Source organism: Manis pentadactyla, chromosome 6 (assembly GCF_030020395.1).
Source record: "Manis pentadactyla isolate mManPen7 chromosome 6, mManPen7.hap1, whole genome shotgun sequence".
NCBI lineage: Eukaryota > Metazoa > Chordata > Mammalia > Pholidota > Manidae > Manis > Manis pentadactyla.
The window spans coordinates 41,791,724-41,819,106 of record NC_080024.1 but is presented as its reverse complement, the minus strand read 5'-3'; the positions used below and the strand labels follow the sequence as shown (position 1 = coordinate 41,819,106).

General features: G+C 42.4%; 2 protein-coding genes across 3 annotated transcripts in view; one reads left to right on the top strand and one right to left on the bottom strand.

Annotated features, from left to right (window-relative positions):
• The window catches only part of LOC130678870 (GPI inositol-deacylase-like), a 116,254-nt gene that overhangs the window by 26,846 nt on the left and 62,025 nt on the right, over nt 1–27,383 (top strand). The gene's annotated exons all lie outside the window — the stretch shown is intronic.
• LOC130684084 (coiled-coil domain-containing protein 150-like) lies at nt 17,232–26,775 on the bottom strand. Its single transcript, XM_057503755.1, has 6 exons — nt 25,177–26,775; nt 21,638–21,766; nt 20,601–20,770; nt 19,433–19,526; nt 18,487–18,656; nt 17,232–17,578 (listed from the first exon to the last, which is right to left on the bottom strand). The coding sequence occupies exons 1-6, from the start codon at nt 25,498–25,500 to the stop codon at nt 17,350–17,352; spliced, it is 1,116 nt and encodes a 371-aa protein (XP_057359738.1). The 5' UTR covers nt 25,501–26,775; the 3' UTR covers nt 17,232–17,349.

Here is a 27,383-nt window from a genome sequence, read left to right as displayed (position 1 = left end):
GGTAGGGCACAAAGGAGGAGGTAGTTGTTAAACCTGTCCACGTTTGGGATTTTATGTGAATGGTAAATAGTTTGTGGAAATCATCTACCTGTTCATAGTTTTTTTTCTGATATTGATCCTTAATTAGCTCCATTTGCCTCAATTCTGTTTCTATTTGCTGAAAGTAAATATGGAAACAACAAAGACAGATGATCAGTGGAAAGACTGGCTTGCTCTTATCGCCTACAGGCTGACAGAGAACCTCTGAAGGCCCAGACATCAGCTCCTGCTGGGCTCTCCCTCCTGTCTGCCCTCTGACCCCAAAAGAGCAAGTTCTTGCGCAGTCCTCGGGAGACACAGATGGGCAGCCAGAATGCGACTCGGGCAGCTAATACGGAACCAAACGTGGGCGTGGCCATGCCTCTGCTGGGGAGAGAGGGTGCCCCAAGGCAAGACTCTCCGTCCGGGTGCAGCCACAGCTTCCAGGGAACACGTGGCACTGGCAGTGCTCTCGGCCGGCTTCCCCGGGGCACCATGACCTGGCCGCGTCCCTGTCAGATACTAAGGAAGTGTGGGGAGACTTTGAGTTTCTCATACAACCTTCATTCTCTCAATATTCTGAGCATTATTCGCCCTAGCCGACAAGTGGAGCTGAATTTGGTCCTTTTGATTCTTTATTTTCTCGTTGTTACTGTTCACTGTCTTTTCCAGCTCAGTAAGTCTCTGCCGCAGCTCTAGGTTGGTCCGGGATACTTCTGCCGATCTGACGTTGGCTTTGTCAAGGGCTTTCTTGAGCTGTAGAACCAGAAGGAAAGTTAGAACATTTTTACCTTCCATTCAGTGAGAGAAGTTTATGTATGGTTAGTTTATCCTTGTATTTTGTTGCCTTTGGACATTTTAAAAAGGAGGGTAAATACAGCAGTAACAATGATGTCTGATAAAGTATATTTGTGGAATAACAAAGTGATTTTTGCAATTTTTGACATTAAAGAACACAACCTTTCTCAGAACAGATAAACAATGTAAATATATGTTCATTATCTGCTTTTTAAGAGTGTGGTTGTAGAGTAAGACCAGAGTTCTGTTGTGCCCCGTTTCCTTGAGCCCCGTGTGGAGGCACAGTCACCAGGCTCAGTCGTGAGATGCAAGAGCAAAACAGGTCTTTATTACTAGTTTGAACTAGGGTCTCAGTGGCCCGTCAGAACACAGGGCACGGTCTGAGACCCTGACAAAGTTCCCTTTTTGCTTTTATACTTTTGGAAATCAGGTAGGGGCTTTCCAAGGGGGGTGGTTTTTTGTGACCTTAGCTGATTGGCTGAGGAGGGTCAGGGTCTTGTTGCACATGGGCGTGGCTTGAGCGGGAAAATTCATACTCAAATGGAGGACACAAAATGGCGGCAAGGGTCATGTATGGGACATAGTTATTCAAGATGGAGGACACTTCAAGATGGAAGTCACAAAATGGAGGCAGGGGTCCCACAGTTCAAATCTCAGCTTCCCCTTCTAGCCAAGCAATTTTGGAATAATCAGCTTCCCTAAGGCTCACGCTCATCACTGGAAAAGTGTGTGCAGAGCCTCCCTCATGAGGTTCAGGTACCAGGTACATGAGGTGAAGCAGAGAAGCATGCTGGGCCTGAGACACGGTCACTGCTCAGTGCTCATCACTGTGCTTAAGCCTCTCTCTCTGTCATTTGAGACCTCCCGTGTGCAGAAGTGAAAATAAGTCATGTGTTAGTTCGTAATACTTGCCGGTTATTGACTATCATTACATGTATTTTTATGTTTTTGTTTTAAAGTTTTTAATAACTTACCTAGTGAAAAAATAGCATAGTAATTGCTATTAAAAAAAACAAGACAGCAGGCCCCTAATGGAGTCACCTATGCGCAGCCCTACATCACCAAACTGACCTGCCTTAGGGTTCCGGTTTTCCTGGACATGTAATCCTAAAGCACTCCATCAGGAGGTTCCTGAGGAGCACGGGCTGAGTGAAGGAAGGTAACCCTGTGTAACCAGCCTGCTTTTGCCTAGTCTAGCTTCCTTGTTCCCACCACCCCTTTCTACCTGTAAAAGCCTTTCACTTTGTATACCTCCTCAGAGTTCATTTCTATCTGCTAGATTGGCAAATTTGAATGAACTTTCACTCAAACAACTCTTACTAGATAAACTGAGGCATATTAAAACTTTTAAGTCTGGTGTCAGGAGGGAACTAAAGGCGGCTCCTGATGGCCCTCGGGAGCAATGACCAGACAGGCAAAGAACCCACTGGCCCCTGAGCACCCTGCTTCCTCCATTCCGCTAGAGGGCATGCGTGTGTCCCTTGAAAATCCGTGGCTTTGTGTCAAGAACTTTCAGTCACAGCATTTCTTTTTCCAGATTGGGCCTAGAAAATAGCTGGAGTTTCTAGACCCAATTCCTGGAACAGACTGGGTCCCTCTTAGGCTGGACTGGCTCCCATATGAGGCCTTAGGTGAAGAGAATTTTGATTAGGTCAACCTGCTTATTCACCTTAAAACAGAGATAATTTCAAATTACAGTGGCCACAGTGGGGAACTTTTAACCTGGATAAGCTTATCCATTTATGAGGTGCTCTAGAGAAAAAAGGGTCTCAGCTGTACTCTACTCAGCTCTACTCAGGAGTAGAGGGAAAACTAATTTTTCCTTCTCTAGTTTCTGGTGTTCAGGATGAGACTTGCTTGGATATCCCACTGGCTCCAGAGCCTACAATTAGGATCCTGAGAAAACCGGTGGAAGCCAGCAAAGGGTAGGAATCCTCACTAGAATCAGCTCTCCCAGGCCTCTGACCATGGCGGCCGGTGAAGGGAGGGATGTGAGATTTCACGTCGTTTCTTTCTTTCCAAATTCTTACAGTACTGTCAGAAATACCTGTAAGAATTAGATCTTGGAACTGTGACTTGGGATTTACTTTTGGGGTCCTGCTGGTGGTTGATCCTCTCCCTCCCGGGAAAAGCGACTGCCTTCATGTTTGTCTCATTTTGTGTCCTGAGAAGTGTGTGAGGTCTGCGGCCCCACTACCATGGCTGGAGAGAACACAGGCTGTAGTGCACTTGTGGCTAGCACTCTACTCCCTGTTCTCAGCTGTCGGGGGAATTGTCTTTCTTTTTGTTTTCTTTTGGAGTAGCTCTGGATCTTGGGAGGAAAGTATTTTTGGCACCCTCTTTGGGGATGCCTCTTGTGTCCATAGGGTTTTCAGTGCTGCCCAGGAATATTTACTGTTTGTCCCAGCTGAATCCTGGCAAGACACCTGACAGGATTTTTTTTTTTTAAGTAGCTGTGTGGTCAAACCGGTAGGGCCAAGGGTCAGAAGTTAGCCAAATTGGACCCTGATATTCAGAGCCTGATAAGAACTTTGCAAAGACCTTTTCCTCTAAGCTAAAATGAAACTATGTATCAAGAGGGAAAGAAAAACATTGTGAAGCTTTTGTGGGAGGATTCACTAAACATCCCAAAGACACACAGCTCTCAATCTAGAACATAGGAATTTTTAAATTTCTGTCTTAGTTGAAGATCTTCTTCCTGCTATAAAGAAGCAAACTGAAAATAGTGTAGTTGGATGGGTGGGTCAGCCTCTGTATTATTCAAGTTGCAACCCAGTTCTTTGAGAAATTAAGAAACTGTACTTGAATTAGAAATCAAATCTTTATAGGAACAGAAATGCAGCTCTAGCAATAATTGAAAGCCCACCCATCCTTTTTCCCAATCCCCAGTCCTCCCCTATTCATCTCAAAGGGCTTACAGATATTATAAAAGATCTGAATTTAGGGAACAAAAGTCCTTCTTGGTGGAACTTGAATTCTTTCTTTGTGCCTTTTGGGATGGAAGTATTCTACCTAGTCTTCTCTAGGAATCAAGGTAATTCTTATCAGTAGGAGGGAAAAAAGGAAATGTTGTTTTGAAAACTAGGCCTATGGAAAATCTTAGAAGTTTCACTCATAAATATTAGTGAAAAGCTTTAGCCATCTAAGCAGGTAAACCAATTCCTTTTAAACTATGAGTTTCTTAGTGCTGTTATCTGTCTCATGGCTAAAATTTTAAAACAAAACCTCTAAGATCTGTTTGTGTCTCTCTCTATGTGTATGTATGCATGTTCTATGATTTTTCTTCTTGTCCCTGGATAGTATTGCCAAAATCTAATTTGTAAAGGCTCTACTGGTTTAAAGTATACTCTCAGAAATAGAAAAACTAACCCAAGTGTTTTTCAAGTTCACAAGATCTAGGATAATCTTCAGTAAATAAAGGTTAGTTTTAAGTTTGTTGATTCAATTAAAACAGGCATGTCTTTAGAATAATCAGCACTAACTGTAATTCTTTTATTACATCTAGGTTTACTAAAAGTAAGATAAGCGTATTTTATTTCTGTTACAGAATTTGTCAGAAAGATGATGATTAGCTGTTTAATGTCTCAAGAAATTTTGATGATTAATCTAAACATAATTGCTAAGAACAAGTGAATTAAATAGATGAAAGTTTATTAATGGACTTTTCAACAATGATTATGCTTAGTTACACTGAGATAAATGATGGATACTCACTGAATCTCTAGATCACTTCCAATTAAGAACATACTGAAACATTAACAAATGCACATAGGTTTATCTGTCTTTGGCTTCCATTTAGAGAGGAACTAAAGGTATTTGGGTCTACTAGTAAACAGGTTTTGCACCATAGTAAATTGGAAAATTTACTCTGAGGAAGAATATATCTCCAGAAACTGTGAAATGTATAAATTCTCCAATCTGCAGAATGCTAGTGTAACAGTCCACAAATGCTCACTTCCTTGTTTTCACTGCGAATTTAAGATTTTAAAGGTAAAGAATTCTAATCAATATATGTAATTAAGACTTAGAAATAATATGGGTGAAAAGAAAGACCTATGTGTGGACAGTATAGTGATTTGTTCCAGAATGAAAAATAGGTAAAACACACAAAATCTGAGTAATAAAAGAAAGTTTTACAAGGTTTGTGGAAAATGAATCTTGGGAAGCTGAGTAAGATTTGAATGGAGTTAAGTTTTTAATATCAAAAGTACAGTGGTGCAAAATTAGAATTAAAAGGACAATACTTACTGTAATATTTATAACAATATTTGGGTAGTCTAGCTGGACAGCAAATCATGTAGGTCCTAACAAGATAATTAGCTGTGCTTCATAACTGTTTTTGATTACTTAAGAAAACCCAGTCTTCTCAATTTTAAGAGCTAAGTTTTATTTGCAACGATGTGACCTTCTGTATTTTACTTTAAAACCTTCGACTGTCACTGAGGTTAAATAGATAATTATTTCATAATGATCTGTGATCCTATTTAGTCAAATGTTCAATCTTTTTGACGTTTTGAACTTCCCCAAATCAAATTGTAAATGGAGTCTTTTTGACCTCAAAGTAACTTTGAGATTTCCCATCAGGCCCCTGGAAATTCTCAAAGGATTTTTCTTCACTTTATAAAAGACAGATGATAAACCAATTAGGTTTAGATGGTATGTTAAATTATATGGGAAGTATAGTCAAATGAGTGAAGATAAATGTGCTTATATTAACGTGCATTATACAAGTATAACCTAAGTGTTCTAGAAATTCTTTGAAATTCCTAACAATCTCAAATGTCCTGGTATAAGGTTATGTCACAGAAATAGGCAAGACCTCTTGTCAGTTCTATTATAAGCTGTATAATGATAATGACCTCTCATCAGATCTTTAACCATGGGCATTTATAAGTCTTGTCTGTTATTGTTTTACTCTGATGCTTTTGCAAAAATGAGATTCCTGGAAGGACTTCATAAACTACGCCTGTTCACAGGCACCCCTGCCAAAGTACAAGGTGTTGAACCTTGGGTGCATATTTCACAAGTGAAGTAGGCTCTGCCTGGTGGCCCCGTGCAAATACTTCGGAGACCTCAAAATCAAACTGACTGAGGCAGAGAAGTAGCTGACATCAAGGCAGACTGCTTTCTCCCAAGAGTGAGATCAAGAATGTTTCTTTCCATTTCTCTTTCCCTCTCTGACCATCCTTTTCCCAATTCTTTTACCATGAAGATTATTATGATTCTTTGGTCCACCTTTTGCCCTGCTCTGGCCTGGAAATACAATGCCATTGTTATATATCTCAGTTCATTCCGACCTCCAACTGACTGTTGGATTTGCCAGGATCCTGTCACAAACTCCCTGATTTCCAATGCCACAGTTTCTCTGGAACAAAGTTATCCCCTGTCCCTAATCCTAAGGGCCCATTTCCCTCCCTCTCCTTAAAAACTCGAAAGCCAGCAAAACGTGCTTCTAGGCTCTGTTCAAAGAAAGAGACAGGAGGCAAGGGTAACCAGAATAAAACCTGTGTGGTCTACAGACGCTTAAATTTTACTGGCCTGCAGGGCTGTCACCTTTCCGGTCCTGAGCCACAGACTCAAACAAGAATTACCAGGAGGCATTTGTGATTCAAAATTAGCTTCCCTTGGCAGACCCCTGCTGCTGTGGCTCGGAGTAAGTGCAAAGGACGCTACAATCAGGAACATTTCCTCAACATTTGAAGATATTGCAAAATCTGCTGCTAAAGCAATAGCTGCCCAAGAAAAATCCCTAGATGCTCTGGCCAAAATTTCTTGATAATAGACTAGCCCTTGGTCCTCTTTTAGCTGAGCAAGGAGGTTACATTATGGCCAACAACACTTAATGTACTTGGGTTGATACTTTTAGGGGAGATTGAGACTCAGCTATATAAGCCAACTGGCTCGTTCAGTGATCTTAACAAAGTGATTCCTTCAAAGAGGTTTTTCTTTTAGTTACTTGATTTTGATAGATTTGGGCCTTGAGGATCATGACTCTGAAGTACACTCCAGACACTGGGAATTATCCTGCTTATGATAATCATAGGAGTCTCCCTAGTGAGCTATTATATTCTCTCAAAAGCTTTAAATGCACATTCACAGCTGTTAACCACCAAGCAAAATTTTAATACGTCTCAGTTTATCTTTTGACATTACTTGTATCACTTTACAGCTTCCCTCTTCCTCACGTGTACCCACTTAGTTTTAGGAAGAAGCAGAAGTTGAGAAGGGGGAAGATGAGAAGGTGGTATTCTCTAGGGCTGGTAGTGTTTAACATATCAAAGAAGTAAAAATTATGTGTACCTTTTCTCTCTATAATTCATTCCTGTCACATATTTCCTAATTTAACCCTCAAAACAAACCTGTAAAAAAGGTGTGACTATTACAATTTTTTGATTGGGGAAACTGACACTCAGAAGTCCTGTCATCTGCACAGATAATGATCGCCCAGCTAACAGGAGGCAAGCTGGGACCCTTGAGCAGGGTACTGAGCGCTGGCCCCTGCTGCCGACTCCTCTCCGATGTCACATTCTTAGTCTTCACTGGTCCTTGCTAGAAGGGTTTAAGTATTCGAAGTATTCTGAACAGCTGTCTGATTAAAGGTACCTTTATTTTCAGTGCACCTTTTTGTTTCCCACAGAATTTGCTTTTTATAACACTTTAAATATTTACATACTGCTTTGCAATTCACAAAGCACTATACAAATAGTTGAATTTGACTTGGTGAATGGTCTCCGTAAACTGCATTGCTAAATGCCATCAACTTTGGCAAAATACAGATCAGCCACCCCAACCAATATCTGGAATTATTTTAATTCCTTCTTCCCCTTTGTTCATGATACATTTAGTGTCTGAAGATTTTTCTACTGGCTTTTTTAATTTAGTTCTTTATTTTCAACAGAATGGCTTTGACTGGCCCTAATCATCTAAAACCTAACTGGTCTGGTTTTCTTGAGCCATGCGTTCAGTTTCTCTCCACTCTTGCCTACTCTCCACTGCTCTCAGCCTCACCTTCCTAAGGACTTACACCACACCACCCCTTTCCCAGGCACTTACAGAGCTCCAGTTTTACCTAACAGTTCATATCCAACATTCTGGTAGTCGAGGCCATCTACCAGCTTGTCCCATCTAAGCTGACCACTCTTTTTCAGATATTTCCTAAAGTCTCTGCTCTGATAGAGACAAGCCCTTCTCGTTTGCTTGCATGTCTTGTTCATATTTGTACCGAAGCTTTGTCCTTTCACACACAGTGTCCCAGCCCTGTCAGTTCTGCTAGTGTCATCCAGTACTTTGGTCCAGCTTCCCTTCTCCTTCTGTCACCCAACCAGCCTAAAGCAAACCTTCCCTTACTTCAAATTCCTACAAAATTGTACATAGCCTCTAACTACCCAACAAAGGTCTTCTGATGTTTTCCCTATTTGTCTTAAGTGGAGATCACAATTAAACAAAGGTCATTTAGCACACACCAGAGTGTGGATCATATCTTCTGCTGCTTTGCATGTGCCTCTCAGAAGGCAGATGCATGATGGATGTTAAGTGACTTGAGGAAACGGGTGATTTGGTATCTATCAGATGGCAGTCTCCTTATTCCTCTATCTCCACTCAGTTGTCCCTCTCTGATGGAAAAGCTCTCATCGAACAGTCCCAGTCTGGGCAGAGAATTGTATATCAGAAACTGGTTTTTTTTGTGTGTTGATTTACAAACAGCACTGAGATGACTTGATTGCAACTGGCTTTCTGGTCAAAGGGGGATTAGAAAACCCAAAGAACAACTCTGGCCATTCTTGGAAACCTTATGTAAGAATGAATTAGCATGAGAGTGGCCATCTTAAGGGCCGAAAAGCCATTTTCTGAGTATGTGACTCAGGAAGGGAGGAACTGGGTAAGACTTGATAAACAGGTGTTGAAGAACAAGTTAATCATAGACACCGGGTTGTGGGCGACTGCGACCCTGGTCAGCTAATCATGCATACCGAGTTGTGGGCAGTTGCCACTCTGGTCAGCTTATCTTGCTGAAGCTCCCTAACATTTGAGGAGTGGTCTTATCTTGCTTTTGCTTAACCCCCAGGATGTGGCACAAGCCAAAAATTATGGAAAATTACTGTGAGAAAATGCTTTTTGAAAATGCCATATAAACCCCTGGCTTTGAGTGCTCTGGGTCCTTGTTGAAACCCGCTGTGTCGGGCAGACACTTGGATCCCAGCTAGCTGGAAATAAACCTCGCTGTGTGACTTGCATTATCGTGAGTGTCTTCTGTCTATTTGAGAGGTGGTCGTCTCTGGATGCTAATATTTTGGGGGCTTGTCCGGGATTGCTAGACCCCTCCTCAGGGAGACAGACGACCCCCCAATACCGAGGTTTTCTCAGAAGCCTTGGCAGGAGGTTTGGCCACCTCCAAGAGGGGAGGACTGAAACAGATCCTCGACCGGAGAGACTGAAACAGGTTTCTGCCCAGTCCCAATTGAGAATTCTCACGGAAAGGAAGGAGCGGGTAACGACCCTGGAGGCTCCATTACTGGAAGTCGCGGGAGACATCCCTGACGAGGCGGTGCCTGAACGACGTCCGCAGTGAACGCCGTTTGGACAGCTAGGTAAGGATCCTGAGGGTAGTGTGATTGAGACGGCGCCTGTGGATGTGGTGTGGCTGACTGGCTGGTGGGTGTTAGAAAACTCGGTTCGAATTTGTGTGTTTACTGGCTTTGTGTCCCTTGTCTTTTTCTGGCTTCTTTTTGTAATAATAATGGGACAGGCTCAAGTAACACCTAAGACCCTGCTCCTGAGCCACTTCCCTGAGATCCGTGCCAAGGCTCACAATTATGGCATGGAAGTAAAGAAAGGTAAGTTTGATACCCTCTACTCTAAAGAATGGCCTGCTTTTAAGGTGGGCTGGCTACCCAGGGGACCTTTTCCCTGGACATTATTAAGAGAGTCCGAGATATTATCAGCCGGCCCAAATTACAGGGCCACCCGGACCAATACCCATATATTTTAATGTGGCAGGCTTTGGTGGAAAGTCCACCCTCCTGGCTAAAACCATTTGACCCCGAGAAGCCTGAGGACACCCCTCCCCCCGAGTACTGGCCATCTCTCGGGCTCTCCACCACCCGACTGCACCCACTCTTACGGCCAGTTCAAAACTCCCAGGGGACCCTTCCAAGGAACCCATCTTACAGAAAGGGTTGGACCTGTACCCCTCCCTGATAGACTTAGATCTTGAAGAAACCCAGAGACCCCCTCCATACATGTCTGTGGCGCCGCTCCAACCTAAGGCGGCCGCCCCTCCCGAGCCCCCTCATCCGCCTCCCCGTCAGCCCTCACAGCCCCAACCCAGGGACCAGCAAGGGGATTAAGGCCCCGCAGGCACAGGGAAGAGACCTCAGAAGAGGAACCGTCCTCCTCCACCTCAGCCAGGGCGCCCGTTGTCCCCGTATGGGCCCTGGGTGGTACTGGCCCAGGTGAGGAATGATCTTACCAGTATTGGCCCTTTTCAAGTAATTATCTGTATAACTGGAAAGCTCAGAACCCCCCTTTTTCTGAAGACCCAAGGGGTCTAACAGACTTATTTGAGTCTGTCATGCATACACATAACCCCACCTGGGACGATTGTCAGCAGCTCCTTAAGACCTTGTTCACTACTGAAGAGCGCGAGCGAATCCTCACCAAGGCCAGAAAGAATGTCCCCAGCGTCAAAGGACGGCCGACAACCTTGCCGAACCTGATCAAGCGCTTCCCCCTGAATAGACCGGATTGGGACTTTGGGAACGCAGAAGGTAGGGAGCGTCTCCGAGTCTACCGCCAGACTCTTATGGCGGGTCTCCAAGCGGCAGCACGCCTCCCCACGAATTTGGCTAAGGTAACAGCTGTAATGCAAGGGGAAAGTGAAAGCCTGGCCGTGTGTTTAGAACGCCTCTATGATGCTTATAGACAGTACACCCCTCTACACCCCCTGGCAGAGGAGAATCAGCCAGCTATATTTATGTCCTTTATAAACCAAGCTTCCCCAGATATTAGGAAAAAATTATATAAGCAAGAAGGATTGGGGGAAATGACCATTCGCGATCTGATGAAAGTGGCAGAGAGAGTTTTCAACACTCGAGAGACCCCGGAAGAAAGAGAGGATAGGATCAGAAAAGACAATCAGGAGTTGCAGGAAAGAATTAGGGAAGAAGACAGAGAGCACCTGGGTAGGGAAAACAGAAGGCAGCAGATGGAGATGGCCAAAATTCTACTGGCAGGGGTGCAAGGCACAGCCCGGGGAAGACCAGGTCCAAGCGGACCCGCCCGAACTTGGAAAACGCGGTGCGGGCTACATAGGGGATAGTGTGCGATCTACAAAGAATATGGACATTGGGAGAGGGAATGCCGCAAGTGCCAGGGCCAGACCAGACAAGACGCTCAGGTTTTTCTGGCAGGAATGGATAGTGACTAGGGGAGACGGGACTCGGGTCCCCTCCCCGAGTATTGGGTAACTGTGTATGTAGAGGGGAAACCAATGGGATTCATGGTAGATACAGAAGCCCAGTACTCAGTTTTAAACAAGCCTACAGAGCCCCTGTCTCAGAAAACCAGCCTGGTGCAAGGCGCAACTGGGTCCAAAGTTTATCGATGGACCAGTAAGTGCCAGGTGGACTTGGGCCGCAATCAAGTGACCCACTCCTTCCTGGTTATCCCTGAGTGCCCGGCCCCCTTGTTAGGGCGTGATCTCCTAACCAAGGTCCAGGCCCATATCCACTTTGAGCTGAACAGCATCAAAGTGATGGACAGCCAAGGACAGCTCCTTCATGTCCTGACCCTGTCCCTCATGGATGAGCATCGCTTGTTTGCCATGCATGGCACCTCTCCCCCTACAGAGTGGCCCCACGAGTTGGATTACTAGCTTAGAATGTACCCTCAGGCATGGGCAGAAATAGCGGGTGTGTGTCTGGCAGCCCACCGAGCACCAGTAGTGGTCGAAGTCAAACCCTTGGCCCAGCCCATTTGGGTCCGACTATACCCCGTGTCCACTGAGGCACGAAAGGGGATTGCCCCACACATTAACCACCTCTTAGAAGCTGGGATACTGAAACCCTGCCACTCCACCTGGAACACCCCACTTCTTCCCATTAAGAAACCAGGGGGAAAAGATTACAGGCCAGTCCAGGACTTGAGGGAAGTAAATAAGAGAACCGAAGACATCCACCCCACAGTTCCCAACCCTTACACCTTACTAAGTCACTTACCCCATTCACATGTTTGGTACACCACCCTAGACATAAAGGATGTTTTTTTTAGCATAGCCCTGGCACCCAGCAGCCAAAACATTTTTGCCTTTGAATGGCACGATGACAACACGGGAACCCCTGGACGGTTGACTTGGACTAGACTGCCACAAGGCTTCAAGAACTCTCCAACCCTGTTTAATGAAGCCTTAAATCAGGACCTGGACTCGTTTCGCCAGAGCCATGATTCAGTTACACTCCTGCAGTATGTAGATGACTTGCTTCTCACAGCCCCCACCGAGTCCAAATGCCGACAGGCCACTGGAGACCTCCTCCAGGAACTAGGACAATTGGGTTATCAAGCCAGTGCAAAGAAGGCTCAAATATGCAGGCAGACAGTCACTTACCTAGGATATGAATTAAGCAAAGGTACCAGATGGCTAACAAAGGCCATGAAAGAGACTATTCTTAGGCTTCCAGTCCCGACCTCAGTCTGAGAGGTCTGCGAGTTTCTAGGGACAGCAGGCTACTGCTGACTATGGATTTTGGGGTATGCTGAGATAGCAAGGCCCCTGTATGAAGCAGTCAAACATAAGGCCCCCTGGGCCTGGGCCAAAACATCAAAAGGCCTTTGATGAACTCAAGACTGTCCTCTTAAAGGCACCAGCCCTGGCGTTACCAGACCCCCTAAAATCCTTCACCCTCTTTGTCGATGAGAGGAAAGGGATAGCAAAAGGAGTGCTAATGCAGCAGCTGGGGCCATGGAAGCGTCCGGTTGCCTATTTATCCAAAAAACTCGATCCAGTTGCAGCAGGATGGCCCCCATGTCTAAGGATCATCGCCGCAGTGGCCCTAATGGTAAAAGACGCAGACAAACTCACCTTTGGGCAGCATCTAAAGGTGGTAACTCCTCATGCGATCAAGGGAGTCCTGAAGCACCCCCCTGGTAAGTGGATGACCAATACCCGCCTGACCCATTAGCAGGGACTCCTGTTGGACGCACCCCGGATCATCTTTGCCAAACCTGCTCTAAATCCAGCCACCCTTCTGCTGATCCCAGATCTAGAGGTCCCCCTGCATGAATGCCAAGAAATCCTGGCAGAGCTCACCCAGGTGCACCCTGACCTCCAGGACGTCGCCCTCCCCAACAGTGAGTTGGTATGGTACACTGGCGGAAGCAGCTTCATCATGGACGGGATGCGAAGAGCAGGCATGGCAGTAGTAGACCAAGACGGGAATGTCATCTGGAGTGCCTCGCTTCCCCTGGGGACCTCAGCCCAAAAAGCCGAACTGATTGCGCTGGCAGAGGCGCTAGAATGAGCTGAAGAGAGACGGGTGACTGTAGCCACTATGCTTTCGCCACTGTCCATGTGCATGGTGCCATCTACTGGGAGAGGGGCTTTGTTACAGCAGAAGGAAAGAACTACGCAATCTCCCAGAGGTACAGAGGTTGCTAGCGGCTGTGCAAAAGCCCCGGGCAGTTGCAGTGGTTCACATCCCTGGACACCAGTCTGCCCGAACCCCGGAAGCTGAGGGAAACCGGTGAGCAGATGAGGCCGCAAAAAAGGCGGCAGTAGCTTCACCAGCTTTGGCACTCGCCCTGCCAGCACCCGAGCTTCCGCGCCTGCCCCCGTGACCTGATTACACCCCAGAAGATCTCCAGTGGATCCAAAACCACCACTGCCCAGAGCTTGATCAACATGGGTGGCATCGAGACCCAGAAGGAAGACTAATACTGCCAGCAAAACTAGGACTGTTCCTCCTTTCCAACCTGCACCAAGCCACCCATTTAGGAAAGAGAAAGTTACTGACAGTTCTCGAGTCTGCCCGCCTTAAGTTCCCCTGACAAGCCGTCCAGATCCTGGAAATCGTGGACCGATGTGTCGGGTGCCAGGCTATGAGACCCAGTAGGAAGGGACACCTACACACAGGTACAAGGGTATGGGGGAGGGATCCAGGACGGAGCTGGGGCGTAGATTTTACTGAAGTGAAGTCTGGGAAGTATGGGTATAAGTACTTGCTAGTATTTGTTGATACTTTGTCAGGCTGGGTAGAAGCCTTCCCCACGAAACGAGAGACTGCCCAGGTTGTTGCTAAGGCATTACTAGAAGAAATCATACCCCAATATGGGGTCACCGAGGTTTTAGGGTCTGATAACGGTCCGGCTTTCATCAGTAAAGTCCTACAAGGACTGGCCCAAGTGGTGGGGACCAATTGGAAGTTACATTGTGAATATAATCCCCAGAGCTCAGGGCAAGTAGAAAGAATGAATTGGACCCTGAAAGAGACCTTATCTAAATTAGCCATTGAGACTGGTGGGGACTGGGTGACCCTCCTTCCCTGTGCTATCTTCCGGGTTCGGAACTCCTCTTATGTGCACAGATTGACTCCCTTCGAAATTCTATATGGGAGACCACCCCCCATTATTGTCCGTGCCTTGCCAGAACAAGACCCTAATGTAACCCCAAATTATCTAGCCAGTTTGAAGGCCCTGCAGGAAGTCCAACATGAGATTTGGCCCTTGGTGCGCTCTTTGTATGAGACAACAGACACACTGAACCCAGAACATGGCATCGCCCCATGGGATTGGGTATGGGTAAAGAGGCACAGGACCCGAACCTTAGAAAAAAGATGGAAAGGTCCTTACGTAGATCTTCTGGTTACCCCAACTGCCTTAAAGGTTGATGGCATTGGACCTTGGGTCCACCACTCCCATGTGCGCCGAGCCACCCAGCCAGAGCAAAGACAAGCCAGAGAGTGGACCGTGCGGCGGCACCCTGATAACCCCCTGAAATTACAGATCTCGAGACCTCGAGAACACCCCTTACCTCCCACCCAGCCTGATGATGAAGTGGCTACTAGTCCTGACCCTGCTCAACAACTGGAAAGAAAACCACGCAGAGACCAACCCTCATCGACCTTATAAGCAGACATGGATCCTGATGGATGGAAAAACTGGTAAAACCCTCAACAAAACCTCCAGCACGGCCCCACTAAACACCTGATTCCCTGACTTATACTTTAACCTAGACAAGACATCGAAGGAATGAAAGGGGGAAACTGGCATAAAGCGCAGCGCCGGATCTCTGTAAGTCGAAATGGGTTGTATGCATGTCCTGGGTTTCAGAAAGGACCAGAGAGGCTTCAGTGTGGAGGAGTTGAGTCCCTTTACCGTGCACAATGGAGTTGTGTTACCACCAATTGATGGAGAGCAAAAATGGCAAGTAACCCCGCTCCTCATCACTCTCTCTTTTATTAAGCCATGCACCCCAACTTGGTACAATTCTAACTGCAATCTAGTAAAGCTCCAGTTTACAGAAGAAGGGAAAAGAGATAAGCTATGGCTATCAGGGTTAACTTGGGGCCTACTTCTTTATCAGAAACCTGTGTTTGGAACTCTTCTCCAGATCAAATTGAGAACCACGCTGATAGTCAAAGCTCCTGTGGGTGCAAATCTAGTGTTAGCTCCTCCCGCCCCCCACCCCAATCAGGTATTGGTAATGAGTCCAATAAGTCCAAATCAGGCATTGGCTCCTCCCACCCCTACTAAAAGCTCAGATAACAAGAGCACCCCGAAAAAGGTAACAAAACCCCAGACTCTTATCCACAATACAGTGCTGGCAGGAGGTGTGGTTGTGAGCGCTTCTAGTCACCTAATCTCTTCTCCTTGGCTCACCATGCTGGGCCTTATGGCTGGGCTCATCTTCATAGGAGGTACCTCTGTGACCCCCCTGGCACCTGCTGTGCAGGCCGCTGAGGACCCCCTATGGAAACAGATGCACGCTATGTATGAGACCCTTAACACTACCAGCCCTGACCTCACAGCCTCCTGCTGGCTGTGTTATGATATAAAACCTCAATTTTATGAAGCCATAGGCCTAACTGCCACTTATAATGTATTAACTAGTGTGAATCCCTCTCAGTGTTCATGGGGAGACGGTAAAATAGGCTTAACTCCACAGCATATAAGTGGTAAAAGGACCTGCCAGGGGAAAGTGCCACAGGATAAACAAAGTTTATGCACTTCCATAAATGCCGCCCCTAGTTGGAATAACATAAAGTGGCTAACCCCAGGAAGTGATGCATGGTGGATATGTTCCATGACTGGCCTCACCCCGTGCCTCTCAACCTCAGTCCTTAACGCTTCTAAAGAGTTCTGTATCCTAGTGACTGTGATACCCCACATCCTCTACCACCCCCAGAAAGCATGTGTTCACATTGGAGTAAAGACACGAGCCTAAGAGATAAGAGAGAGCCCATCACTGCTCTAACCATTGCTACTCTATTCAGTTTAGGACTAGCTGGGGCCGGAACTGGCATAGCCTCTCTGGCCACTCAACAAGCAGGTATGTCATCCCTAAGAGCAGCCATAGATGAAGATATAGAGAGAATAGAGACCTCCTTAGTCATTTAGAAAAATCTCTCACCTCCCAATCCGAACTCGTACTCTAAAATAGAAGAGGGCTTGATTTATTGTTCCTCCAACAAGGGGGATTATGTGCTGCGCTAGGAGAAGAATGCTGTTTTTACGCTGATCATACAGGAGTAGTAAAAAAATCCATGGCTAAAGTAAGAGAAGGATTAACCAAGAGAAAGAGAGAAAGAGAAGCAAAACAAAACTGGTTTGAAGCATGGTTTAATAGGTCTCCCTGGTTCATCACCCTAGTTTCTACCCTAGTTGGCCCATAATTTTACTTATATTCATTTTAACTTTTGGCCCCTGCATTCTAAACAAACTTATTAATTCTGTAAAAGACCGTGTTAATACCGTCCAACTCCTGTTCTTGAGACAACAATACGAAAAGTTGCTCCCTCCTGAGAGCCCCTACGACTGCCCTACCAGTGAGCAAGATTCCTCATTGTAACAACAAAAAGGGGAGAATGTAAGAATGAATTAGCATGAGAATGGCCATCTTAAGGGCCGAAAAGCCATTTTCTGAGTATGTGACTCAGGAAAGGAGGAACTGGGTAAGGCTTGATAATCAGGTGTTGAAGAACAAGTTAATCATAGACACCGGGTTGTGGGCGGCTGCGACCCTGGTCAGCTAATCGTGCATACCGAGTAGTGGGCGGTTGCCACTCTGGTCAGCTTATCTTGCTGAAGCTCCCTAACATTTGAGGAGTGGTCTTATCTTGCTTTTGCTTAACCCCAGGATGTGGCACAAGCCAAAAATTATGGAAAATTACTGTAAGTGCTTTTTGAAAATGCCATATAAGCACCTGGCTTTGAGTGCTTTGGGTCCTTGTTGAAACCCGCTGCACCGGGCAGACACTTGGACCCCAGCTAGCTGGAAATAAACCCCGCTGTGTGACTTGCATTATCATGAGTGTCTTCTGTCTATTTGAGAGGTGGTCGACTCCGGACCCTAACACTTAGAGCCGATTCTCCTCTTAAAGGCATTGACCTAAGAAGAAACCTTTTTGTCCCCTGACCCCATACCTCAGTTGTCTCCCACTGCACTGCTTTCTTTGCAGTTTCTCTCTCTGTTTGAAATTGCTTTTTTAGAGCTTCTATGCATTCAGCATGAAATTCTGCTTCCATTTTGGACTCTTCTGTCATCCGTTCTCTGTTTTGAAAAAGACAGATGATAAATCACTTTAGAAATCATCCTAGGAGGTAAGATATACCTGGAGGGGAATTTGCAAGTGTCCAAAGGTGTGTGATTTACAAATGAGATCAATTACCAGGTAAACTACACTGATCTGGAGCTCATAACAAAAGGAAAAAAACCATTTACCTGTAGCATTAAAAACAAAAAGTCATTCTATATAAAAGGATCCAACCAAACCAGTGAAATACATACTCTTGTACTCTTGTCTTAACCAATATTGAATAGTCTTGAGCAACATCTGGCCAGATCATAAATATGAAAACTACCTTCTGTGCTTTAGCTTACCCTTGTCTCCCATATCAATAATGTTCACTACCTGAAAGGAATAAAGATCTATGTGCACAGTGCATTTCCCTTGGTTTTAATTAATAACATTTTCATGGAATGTTGTTAATATCTAAGTCATATTTACCTAGACACAGTTTAAGACAAGGCTTTGGCAGCTGGACCTGAACTTGATGGGTTTGATCTAACTAACCTCAGGCCAAAACTGAAAACAATTAGTGTTTTAGCATTTGCTTAGACGGAGTCACCCACTCCTGGACAAGTTATTGTGACTGCTGTTATTCCCTTTCCAAATCATACTTTTAAAGGACGCATAAGGATTTGACGGAGGAGGCTTGGCAGAAACAGTCCTTCCTGTCAAAAGCAGCGAGTGAGGGGAGGGCTGACGAGGGTATCCATTTGACCACACACCAGCCAGCCGGCATCTGCTGTGCTCGGTCCTGCCTGTTCTTACCATGGCTCTTTGCTGGGGTATCAGCTCAAAGTAGGAGACAAGGGTTTTCTGGTTTATGTGAATGAGCCAAACTTACTCCCCCTGAGGCTCTTCCCTACTTTCTCTGTGACTACACTGCCCTTACTTGAACGTTTCCAAACTGCGTCGCTCCAGTTCTTTGGTTTCCAGTTTCTGTTGAACATTGTCAAGCTTTGTCTGCAGGTGATTATTTGTCTGGAGAGCTTGCCCCAGGCTCATCGCCAGTTTCCTGTTGTCTTCTGTCGCTACATCTAGAGCTTTTTGTAGAGTCTTCATCTGAAAGAAGTGTTTTTAATTCCACAATAATAGATGCAAGAAGTTCATAACATCATATATTCACTCCTTACGCTTTATTATCAGGTGGAAACAATAATTGGAACCAGAACCAGAGGTTCCAGATGCCTAGACTATGTATGTGGGAACTGATTACAGACATTGCTTAGGAAACTCTTAGAACGAATGGGAATGGTAATGTTCCATTAGATCACTAGAGAGCTTTGGAAAATAGAGTCAACTTAATTTATCCTACTTTTAAAATTTTAGACTAGTTGAATTCCCTCCTCCTGATCCTATGACCTTCTGGTCTTGCTGCCTAGAGAGATAAGAACTGACAACTTGTATATCCTTCCAGAAAAAGCTTATTTATATGAAATACCCATATTTTGTATATGTGCCTATATACAGCTGTATATTCATGTGTGTGTGCATATACATGTGAGCACACACAGGTGTGTGTCTTATTAATAGTGGGATCAGTCTAGCTACTACTGCCTGAGATAAAAGTTAATCTCCAAGCCCTTTACCTTCTACAGTCATTTATGCATTAATAAATGAAAATAATTTGGACCATATAAGACACAGAGAACTAGGCCTAACTGAAACTCACTATAAGACAGCAGGTGCATTTCCCATTTGTAATTATGTCACTGTCCAAAGCACAGATTTGAATGGGAAGGAAATTTTCCAATTGTTTTTTTCCATTTTTCTAAAATACAAGAGGACAATTCAATAAATAAATAAAAAATAATAATCTGTAAAACCCTGACCCATACCTCACTGTTGTGCTGGGCATCCACAACAAGCATTCTCGCCTGCCACTGGTCCACTTCTGCTTCTAGTTTCTGCACCCTCTGTTGATTTAGAGCCCTGAAATTGGAAAACACAGAATAGGTAACTATAGAAAAGAACCACCCGGGTATAATACTGTTGGGACTTAGAGGGCACTCTTCTTACAAGAAGCCCACATAGCATATGGAGTAGGCTACACATGCTCAGAGTATCTGAGAGTTGACAGGTGACAATCAGCAGCCTCGGCTTCATATTAAGAAACAGGCTTCTATGGATTAAAATTTGTCCCATCTGTAATTTAATTTGCCTTGGTACATTAAACTATCAATACATGTTAAAGACTAACCTATGGGCTGGTAATTTTATTGTGCTCTGTGTGTGTGTGTGTGTATTACTAGTACAAAACTATCACCTCTGGATAGATTGTCTTGCTGTCTTTGCATCTAGAAACAGAAGCTACCTAGAATTTTACTATGAATGGTAAATATTTTTAATAACCATCACTTTGTTTTTTTAAGCTCAGATACACACAATATGTAAAAAATAAAGCAGCACAATGAAGGATATAAAACTCACTTGTACTCCCATAACATAGAGGTAACATGTACCACTAAGACACTGCAGTTTATTTTAGAGGTTTTCCTAAATTCAGACCATTTGTTCATTTACCTAAAAGGGAAACTTTTATGTAACTTTGAAACATTCCAAGTAGTCTACCTATAAAACATGCCTAGCAGTCGTTCTCAGAATAGTTCTAAAATAATTATTAATCTTTAAATAGGACACTGATAAATGGATAATTAATTCAAACTAAAGTAGGCACTTAGCTTCAATTATCCTGACAATTACTATTCTTTAGCCCTAAAGGGAGGTTTAAATGGTATAGAATACAGCAAGGGTATTACAGCAACATATCACATGAATTTCTAGAATACATAATCTTTTATATCACTACAAAATATGAGAATTTTGAATTTCAGAAATCAGGGTTATTTCTAATTCCATATTTTCCCTAATTTGCTAGTTCTTTAAACACCATGAGTTTTTCACAAAGGAAGCTCTATAAAGTGACTTTGTTTCTTGATGGCACACTGCTCCTTACTATGCATTAGAAAATTACAAGTACAAAGACAGAAAAATAATCTCCCGTACCTTTCTTTCTTGAGGCCTGCAATCTCCGAGTCCCTCAGCCCAAGCTCTGTTTGGACTTTTTCCAGAGCAGCTTGCATCTTACTGTGAGAAGCCAGCATGGTCTCCAACATGAGTGTAACTTTGAAGTTGTCTTCTTTAGCCTCTGCCAATTGCTGCTGAAAGTTTCCCCCCTAACAGATAATGAGACAAGACAGAAATATTTGATGCTTTCTGGTTACTCTGCTGCTGCTCAGTCCCCTTACTTCCAGGGAAGAGCATGGAAACCAGCCATAGTAGAATGCTCCAAGGAATAAAGTACATTTTTATTTTGTTTATGTTATTGTGTCTTTGAGAAAAAGACAACTAGACCCCTTATCCTATGGATCCTATGGAGACTGAGCAGGGCTTCCCAACAACTGTCAAAGTTCCAGCACATAATGGAACTGGAGACCTCAGGATCGACAACCTCTGGGGTCTAATGGTGGTCCCATGTTGGCCTGCGCTGGGCCTGCTCAGCTATCTTATGATGGGGGGGCAAGAACAAAACACATGTGGAACTCATCAATTCTTTTAGGAAAAAATAAAGTAGAAGCTGCTGAAGAATGATGTAACTCACAGCCCTCTTCAGAGATGCAAAATCTAGTAGCTGCTGTCAAGGACAAGTTTGGGCTGTGACCTCTGTTCCCATCAAGCAAATAAGCAAATACAGTGTTAACTAGAAAGCATTTAGTGATTTAACAATATGAAATCACAGCATTTTTATATCATGTTAATAAGACATAAGTAGGCAGAAGTTGTTATTAGCTAGGTCAGATATGTTTCAACAGAAAAATTTGAACTTTTGATGATTTTAAGACAGGAATTTAAAAAATTGGAGTTAAGTTATACGTTTTTAAGGGAAACATTTTAAAGGTCTTCTAAAGTTTCCTTTACAAAAAAAATCCTCTGACCAATCCTCATTTTTTCTTAGCAAAGTGACAAGAAATGATTATCTCTTGCAAAAGATTTCATAAGAGCCTCATCTCAGAAAGAGACTTCAAAGAGGACTGATGCCTTGCCTTCTTATTCTCCCCGTCCTCCAAAGCCTCGAGGTCTCCTTTCAACTTCTGACTCTCTCTCGGGGCTACATCACGACACTTCATTGTTTGTGAGAGCTCCTCCTCATTCTTTTCAAGAATGGATTTCTCCTTGGTAGGAAAAAAGGAATGGTAACTTTTCCAAAGCATAATAAGATGCAGCAATTTAGAAATCAAACTTAAAATGTTTAATTAAATATTCTTACTATAAATAAGAACCAGCATTGTTCATTGTTTTCCCTTTAAAGAAAACTACAAAGCAAAGAAACCTGAATAAACATGGACAAGTATAATATATGGTTTGTGATGATCAAAGTACAGAATAAGGGGTAAAGGAGATAAGACAATGAAGCTACGATGTAAAATGACAGAGAAACACGATCCTGGAATTTGAAAATTTAATGTAAGTGCATGAATAGAATAAAAGCAAAGATGATTAAGTACTAAATAGTGTCACAGAAGAATGAACCCTTATTAGAAGTATTACATTTTTATATCTCAAAACACTTACTGTATCTACATAATCATTTCAGGTGGTCTTCTTACTAAATATCACTCTTTTAAAAAATTTTATTTTGAAATAATTATAGACCTACAGGATGTTGCAAAAAAAAGTGCAGAGTCCCATGTACTCTTTGCCCTGCTTCTAATGAGTCATGTTTTACATTGCTGTAGTTCAACACCAAAACCAGGAAATTGACTTTGGTTCATTATTGTTAATTAGATTAGTGGACTATAGACCTTACTCAGTTTTCACCATTTTTTAACATCTGTTCATCTGTGCGTGTGCACATGTGCATAACTTTATGAACATTTTTATGTGAATGCCAGTACAGTCAAGATACAGAACCATTCCACCACCACAAAAGATTTCACTTGTGGTATTTCTTTGTATTCATATCCCCCCAAGCACAACCCCTGGCAACCGTTTTCTATTTCTATATAGAATTTAATATAATGTCATTTAATACAACTGATTTTTGTATAGGTAATACATTCACATTATTCTGTAACAGCTTTACTGGGGTATAATTGACATAAAATAAGCTGTGTATAGTTACAGTGTATATTTCATGTGTATAAACTCTTGAAACCATAATCAAAACACTGAACATCTCCATCATCCCAAAAGTTCCCTTATGCCTCCTTGTAATCTCTCCCTTCTCTCCTCCTGTTCCTTCATGTCTACCCAAAGCAACAACCGATCTGTGTTTCCTATCACAATAAATTAGTTTTTGTTTTCTAGAATTTTATATAAATGTAATCATATGTACTTTTTTGAATGGCTTCTTTCATTCAGCATAATTATTTTGAGATTCATTCAATCTTTCGTGTTTATCAATAGTTCATTCCTTTCTGTTGCTGAATGGTATTCTATTATGGGGTAAGCCACAATTTACTTATCCATTCATCTGCTGGACACTTGAGTTATTTCCAGTTTTAAGCTATTACAAACAGATATGCTGTGAAAAGTTGTGTACAAGTTTCTGTGCAGGCGTATGCTTTCATTATCTTTGGTAGATACTTGGGAGTGGAATGGCTGGGTCATACTGTAGTGGTTATGTTTCACTTTTAAAGAAACTACCAACCAATTTCCCAAGTGTTTGCATTACATTACCTTCCTTTTAGCAGTGTATGAGGCTTCCAGTTGTTCTACATCCTCACTAACACTTGGTATGACCAGCTTTTCAATTTACACATTCTAATGGGTATGGAGGCTTATCTCATTGTGGTTTTAATTTGCATTTCCCTAACGACTAGTGTTTAACATCTTTTCAAGTCCTTATTTACCATCCATATATATCTTTTTGGTGGAAAGCCTGTTCAAATATTTTGCCCATTCTTTTTCTTTGATTTTCCTAGTGAGTTTTGAGAATTTTTAATATTTTGGAGGCAAGTCCTTTATCAGATAGGTGATTTGCAAACATTTTCTTCCAGTGTATAGTTTATCTTCTGATTATCTTACCAATATCTTTGAAAAGCACAGCTGTCAATTTATCATCTTTTTCCTTTATGACATTATGCTTTTGATGTCAACGCTTAAGAAATCTGTGTAATTTGAGGTCACAAAGATTTCCTCCTGTTTTCTTCTAAACATTTTATAGTTTTAGGTTTTACATTTAGGGCTCTGATCAATTGTGAGTTAATTTTTATATACAGTGTGAGGTATAGATCAAAGGATTTTTGTTTGCTTTTGCATATGCCTATCTAATTGCTCCAGCACTGTGTGCTGAAAAGGCCCTCCTTTTTCTGCTTTCACTTTCGTTGAAAATGAAATGTTCATAAAGTTATTTTGAGTAGAAAGCACAGTTCACATTACACTTCAGGTACATAAGAGTGAAGTGTAAAATCTCCCAAACACTGAATTTCCTTACGCAAAACTAAGTTTTTAAAAAATTTAAATTGATTTTATATAAAATCAATGTGTTATGAGTTAGGTATCTGTGCATTACAAGTGTATATATTCTTGGTCTTGTACCCCTTTGGAACACAAACAGTAAAATTCTACATGTACTCTTCCGAATCTTGTTTTAAACTATACATACACACATATGTATATATGTCTTTCAGCAGTATTCCAAACCATAGATACACAATGATTTATTTGGCCAGTGTCTTATTGATGGAATTTTGTTTGTTTCCAGTGTTTTGCTACTACCAAACAAGGTTACGAGTAACCTTGTAAACATGTCACATGTACAAGCTAGTGTATCTGTAGGCAAGAGTCCTAGAAGTACAATTGTGGGGGAAAGTAATAAGTATTGTCAAATTGCCCTCCAGAGGAAGTTGTACCATTTTATACTCCCAACAGCAAAAAAGAATGTTTTCCCCACACTTTCCTCAAGGTTATTACACTTCTTTAAAACTTTTCACCTGTAACACTTAAAATACTTTTTCTGTGAGGATCCAAAAATAGTACCCAAGCTGCCAATATATAGGTTCTAGAAACCTATTTGATTTTGTTTTAGAAAGGTACAAAAGACAGACTGTATTTTATAACCTTCTTATAAACACAATTTTACTAGTGTTTATAAGGCCACTAGCAAAATATGTTCACAGAAATGTTCTAGTCAACTGTAGAAGACAAGCTATAGTACTTACTATTTTTATGTATCAAACAAAGATGGATGCTCTAAAAAGTTTTCTTTGGAAAATATTTTCCATGTTCAAGTTCTTAGGGCTTTAAAGTATTTCTCTCTTAAAATCAGACTTTCTCTAAATATTTTACTGCAGATATTAAGGTTAGGTAGATATCTTTAAATTAAAAAAAAATTTTTTTAAACCTGAATGGTTACTGTTGAGGCAAATGTGGTATTTCTATGTCCAAAATAAAAATGAATTATGTGATAGCCAGAGTAATAGTTTCAATCTACCTTGTCAGTTTTTCCTATTTGTGAAGAACCTGGTTACTTTATTGTTACTCGTACCTCCAAACATTATCTTTCTGGGTTGTTACTACTTTGCTTCATTGTGGTGTAAGTTGGAATTACCTTACGATTTAATTTGTGGTCTTCACTTACCGAATTCAGTTTAAGAAAATTTGGCGACTCATCATTTATTAATGGTCTTGAAGCAAGAATGTCTATTTTACCTTCCAGCCTCCCCTCCATAGTTTTAATAGCATTGAAAAGAGTCTTTAGAGATATTTCAGAGTCTCCAATCTCCTGAGAAGATCTCAAAGTCCGGGTTGGAGCACAGGTCACAGGGCGTGTGGAGTTGGGAGTAACTCTGGGCAGTCCAGCGGAGGCAGCTCTTTCCTTCCCAGTGTTCGCGTGGGGCCGATAGCTTTCAGGGGGGCTGGAAAGTGCAGGCCTCTCCGGAGACTTCCTTCTTCTGGGCAGCATCACCAATTAGAAACAGTAAGATCAACTCAAGTAGAATTGTTTCGAGTTCCCCTTTTACTAGAGAAACAACGCAATGTTCTAAATGAAACCGCAGTGGAAAATATGCTTGGAAATGTATTCCTTTGCTTTTAGAATGAAGAAATCGCACTGTAAAGTATGTCCTAGTGAAGAAACACACTTTGAATCAAACTCCCTGTAGAAGAGCCTATCTCACAAAGGCCCTGTTTACCAGCATGCTCAGGGGTTAGAACCCTAACAGGATTCCATGTGAAGTCACAATATGGTTGCTTGGTTACCAGGGCTTTATGTGCACACAGTTACAGATACAAAAGGCGCACATGCTTATGCTGAAAAAGATTTAAAAAATGATAATTTCATACATGGTAAATTTATAAGACACTGAAATGAATCTCTTTAGGTAACACATTCCTGGGTTATTTTCTTCACTAAATGTTGTGTATATGCGTTTTGTCTAACTTTCTTTACTCATTTACTAAAATGCTCTGTGACCTGCAGAAGGTCTTCAGCTTCAGTGGCCACATACTGACAAGTAATCACCTTTACTACTAACAGATCTTTCAGGTGAGCTGTTGCGGGTGTGTCTTGGTGGCACTGAGTTCTGAGTTTGCCTGTAATTCAAAAACCAAAGGTACTTCTTTAACATCTGCCGAGAGTTTTAAGGCTTCCTCTGTGAAACCACTTCCCCTATGAAAGCATTTCTCAATGTTTCCATCGTAACGGTGCTCCCTATGAGTGCTCATAATACAATCTATTCTGCTTCTGAAAGGCATAACTCTCTATTCTGTAATGAAGTTTATTGACTATATTCCTAGACCTCTAAAATTAGAGCATAGGCCAGTTGATATACCAATCCTGCTTCAGGCATCTTTATGCATTTCTCTATGGCTTAGCAGAAACTTGTGGGTAGTGGGTGTTTAAAAAGTGTTCATTGAATTTAGTCAAGTGAGAGAATATTCATCTTTGTGGGATTTGTATGTTAAGGTGGGGAGAAAGTCATCAATTTCTTAAAAACTAATTCAAATAATACAGCAGCAATCTGTTTCCTAGTTATTAATCAGACCTGAGCATATTTCCACTCTAGAGCCTTGTTCATCTTGCATAGATGGTCATTCTGTGAAGTGGTTTCAGCAAAAGACTGTAGTTGTTCTTCTAGCTGTTTAACTTTTATCTAGGGGGAAAACAGTAACAAAATAAGCCCATTTATTTTATATATATGTACACACACACACACACACACACAGATGTACACACTAAAGGGGAAGAAGGACGTCACAAGTTTTGCAAAAATCAGAGAATCCTTAAAACATGTAAAAAAGCAATCCTGAGTTTTTCTAATCATATGAAGAATGCTATTTCACTAATACAGCTATTTCAACAGCCAAAAGTGGGCTACAGCCATTTAATGTGCTGAGATTACTCGTTTGGTTTCTGTTGCTTGAGTTAGTAGAGTTTGTCAAGTTTTCCAAATACTCCAAATTAACATGACTTAGGAATGTCACAGTGAGACTTTGTGGGTAATATATTTCATTTTCAAAGGAATTGTGGTACCTAGCATTCAAAACCCTTTTTTTAGTATGGATAATAAGAATTGTCATTGTGCAAGGAGCTATAGATTGTCTTTTACCAACAGGATTACAGAAGTGTAATAAATGGAATTCTTATACACTAAATTATATTTTTAAACTAAGCCATAAAGATGACTTCTCACATCTTTCTCTTTAAAGAAAATGATCATTTGGAGGGATAAAATCATTAATATTTACTCACAGATCTCCAAATGTGTTTTTCCACATTTTCTTTCTTTTATTCCTAAGCATCTTCTATAAATCAGCAATTAACATTAGTGAGCCTATCCCTAAATT

Excerpts from the sequence above, each read along its gene's own strand:
- LOC130684084 (XM_057503755.1), bottom strand. The coding sequence starts at position 25,500 with ATGCTGCCCAGAAGAAGGAAGTCTCCGGAGAGGCCTGCACTTTCCAGC. Across the intron at positions 19,527-20,600 it reads GCAGGCCTCAAGAAAGAAAG|GGCTCTAAATCAACAGAGGG; the intron begins GTACGGGAGATT and ends TTCCAATTTCAG. Across the intron at positions 17,579-18,486 it reads CGCAGTTTGGAAACGTTCAA|AGAACGGATGACAGAAGAGT; the intron begins GTAAGGGCAGTG and ends TTTTCAAAACAG.